This window comes from Etheostoma spectabile, chromosome 2 (genome assembly GCF_008692095.1).
Source record: "Etheostoma spectabile isolate EspeVRDwgs_2016 chromosome 2, UIUC_Espe_1.0, whole genome shotgun sequence".
Taxonomy (NCBI): Eukaryota; Metazoa; Chordata; class Actinopteri; order Perciformes; family Percidae; genus Etheostoma; species Etheostoma spectabile.
In genome coordinates this window covers 13,776,580-13,778,310 of record NC_045734.1, presented here as the reverse complement: position 1 = coordinate 13,778,310, position 1,731 = coordinate 13,776,580, and the positions used below count along the sequence as shown (strand labels likewise).

At 43.6% G+C, this 1,731-nt stretch overlaps 1 protein-coding gene across 2 annotated transcripts in view; it reads left to right on the top strand.

The window, feature by feature from the left end:
* The first annotated feature begins 207 nt into the window (after positions 1–207).
* The window catches only part of si:dkey-117m1.4 (serine/arginine repetitive matrix protein 1), a 20,892-nt gene continuing 19,368 nt past the window's right edge, over positions 208–1,731 (top strand). The window contains exon 1 of one of the 2 annotated variants that reach the window (XM_032531278.1): positions 208–384. In XM_032531278.1, the coding sequence (XP_032387169.1) occupies positions 290–384 (95 nt within the window). In that variant the 5' untranslated portion in view covers positions 208–289. Of the gene's footprint in view, positions 472–1,731 lie in introns of both variants that reach the window. The other variant, XM_032531288.1, reaches the window with a different exon arrangement.

Genomic DNA, 1,731 nt, shown 5'->3' with positions numbered 1-1,731 from the left:
AATGCATTAATGAAAAAGTGACCCATAACTTAATGTTTACTCAACCACAGTGTGGCCAGGTAAACTTATAGTTTGACAATCAGTAATTTGTTCAGCTTTGACTCACTGAAAGGCACGATAGCCTATACAAACGGGCTTCTTTGTTGCCTGTCGCGCGCCGCTCACCCCTCCGCTCCGCCGCGGTGGAAGCGGCTGGAATAACCTTGGTGTGAGCCATTTGAGCGGCTGGAGAGAAGAGCGAGAGCCTGAACGGTGCGGCGGCGGAAGATCAGCGATCGCTGGAGTGAACATGGCGGAGACCGTACGCTCGCTCTTCGACTACCGGGAGACACACAGCCTGGACAGCGACGGAGAAGGCATCAAACCGACACCGCCACTGCGGGGGTGAGGGAGTCAATTAACCATGACATAGACGATAGTGAAAAACTGTTTCATGACAGTGTTTTCCTCCCCAATGACAGCGAGACTCGGGTGGGTGTGTGCGCGCATGTATGTGAAGAGGGTTTTTTGATGGAGCTAAAGTTGTAAACATACGTTATTTGTTAAAGTAGAAGTCCAGCTGAAAGAAATTATGTTATAAAGCCGATTGTTTGTCTCATGCTAGCTTGTTTTGAACGTTAATTCTACCTTACAAAGCAGCTCCAAAGAGGTGTGTGTGCTGGCTTGCGTTTGTGTGCGCGCGCGCGCGTGTGTGTGAATGAATTCATCTATTGAATGTGTTTTTTGAGTGACAGGATAAATCAAATATACTAAATACACACTATCTCAACAACAAAAACATGGAATGTACCGTGAATGTGTTGCTTTTCTCAGGTAAAGAGTTTAATAACAAATGCGCTGTGTCTTGAACTGTAAATAACTAAAGTTTTTAGAAACATAGGCTAACTCATAACGTAACTGATAAATTTCTCAAAGTTATACAAATGTTGGAATTAACATCGTCAGAGCGTTGTGAGCGTTGTGTGTGTGTGTGTGTGTGTGTGTCTTTCTCTCTGTTAGTGCGCGCTCGCGCCTATGTGTAGTGTGCGCGCATGTGTGTGTATGTGTGTGTGTGTGTGTGTGTGTGTGTGTGTGTGTGTGTGTGTGTCTTTAGGTTTAAGTGAGTGCATGAGAAGAGTGTCGGCTGCATTTGGGCGACATATGTAGAGATTTTTCACTTTCAGACTTTTTCCTTCATTTTCCTCCGCACCAACCAAACAAATCTTGGCTTTGAAAATCAAATCAAAAATCAAACATGATAATATCAAGAAATTAGGAGAAGCTTAAGCATTTTTATTACACAATCAGCTTTGGAAAAGATCTTTGGAAACATATCACAGTGCTGTTACTGACAACCCAAAAAGGACGCAGACTAATATAAAAATAAAAAGTGCTTCTCTTAGAATCAGTGCTGTGTAACAGAGTTACTGTATTGCTCCAAAGGATGTTTATAACTTCCCAACTAACTAAAGGGTTTCCTCCATACTACTGCGCTAAATTGTGGTATTTTACTTATCACACCACTGTCAACATCACATATCATATTAAAATGGTACAACCGTCATGATTATAAACATCCCTGTGTAACCAACACCCTCACACAACACACACACACACACACACCACACCACACACACACACACCACACCACACACACCCACACACACAACACCACACACACACACCCACACAACACACACACACACCACACACACACCCCACACACACACAAACACTCCCAGCACATGAGTT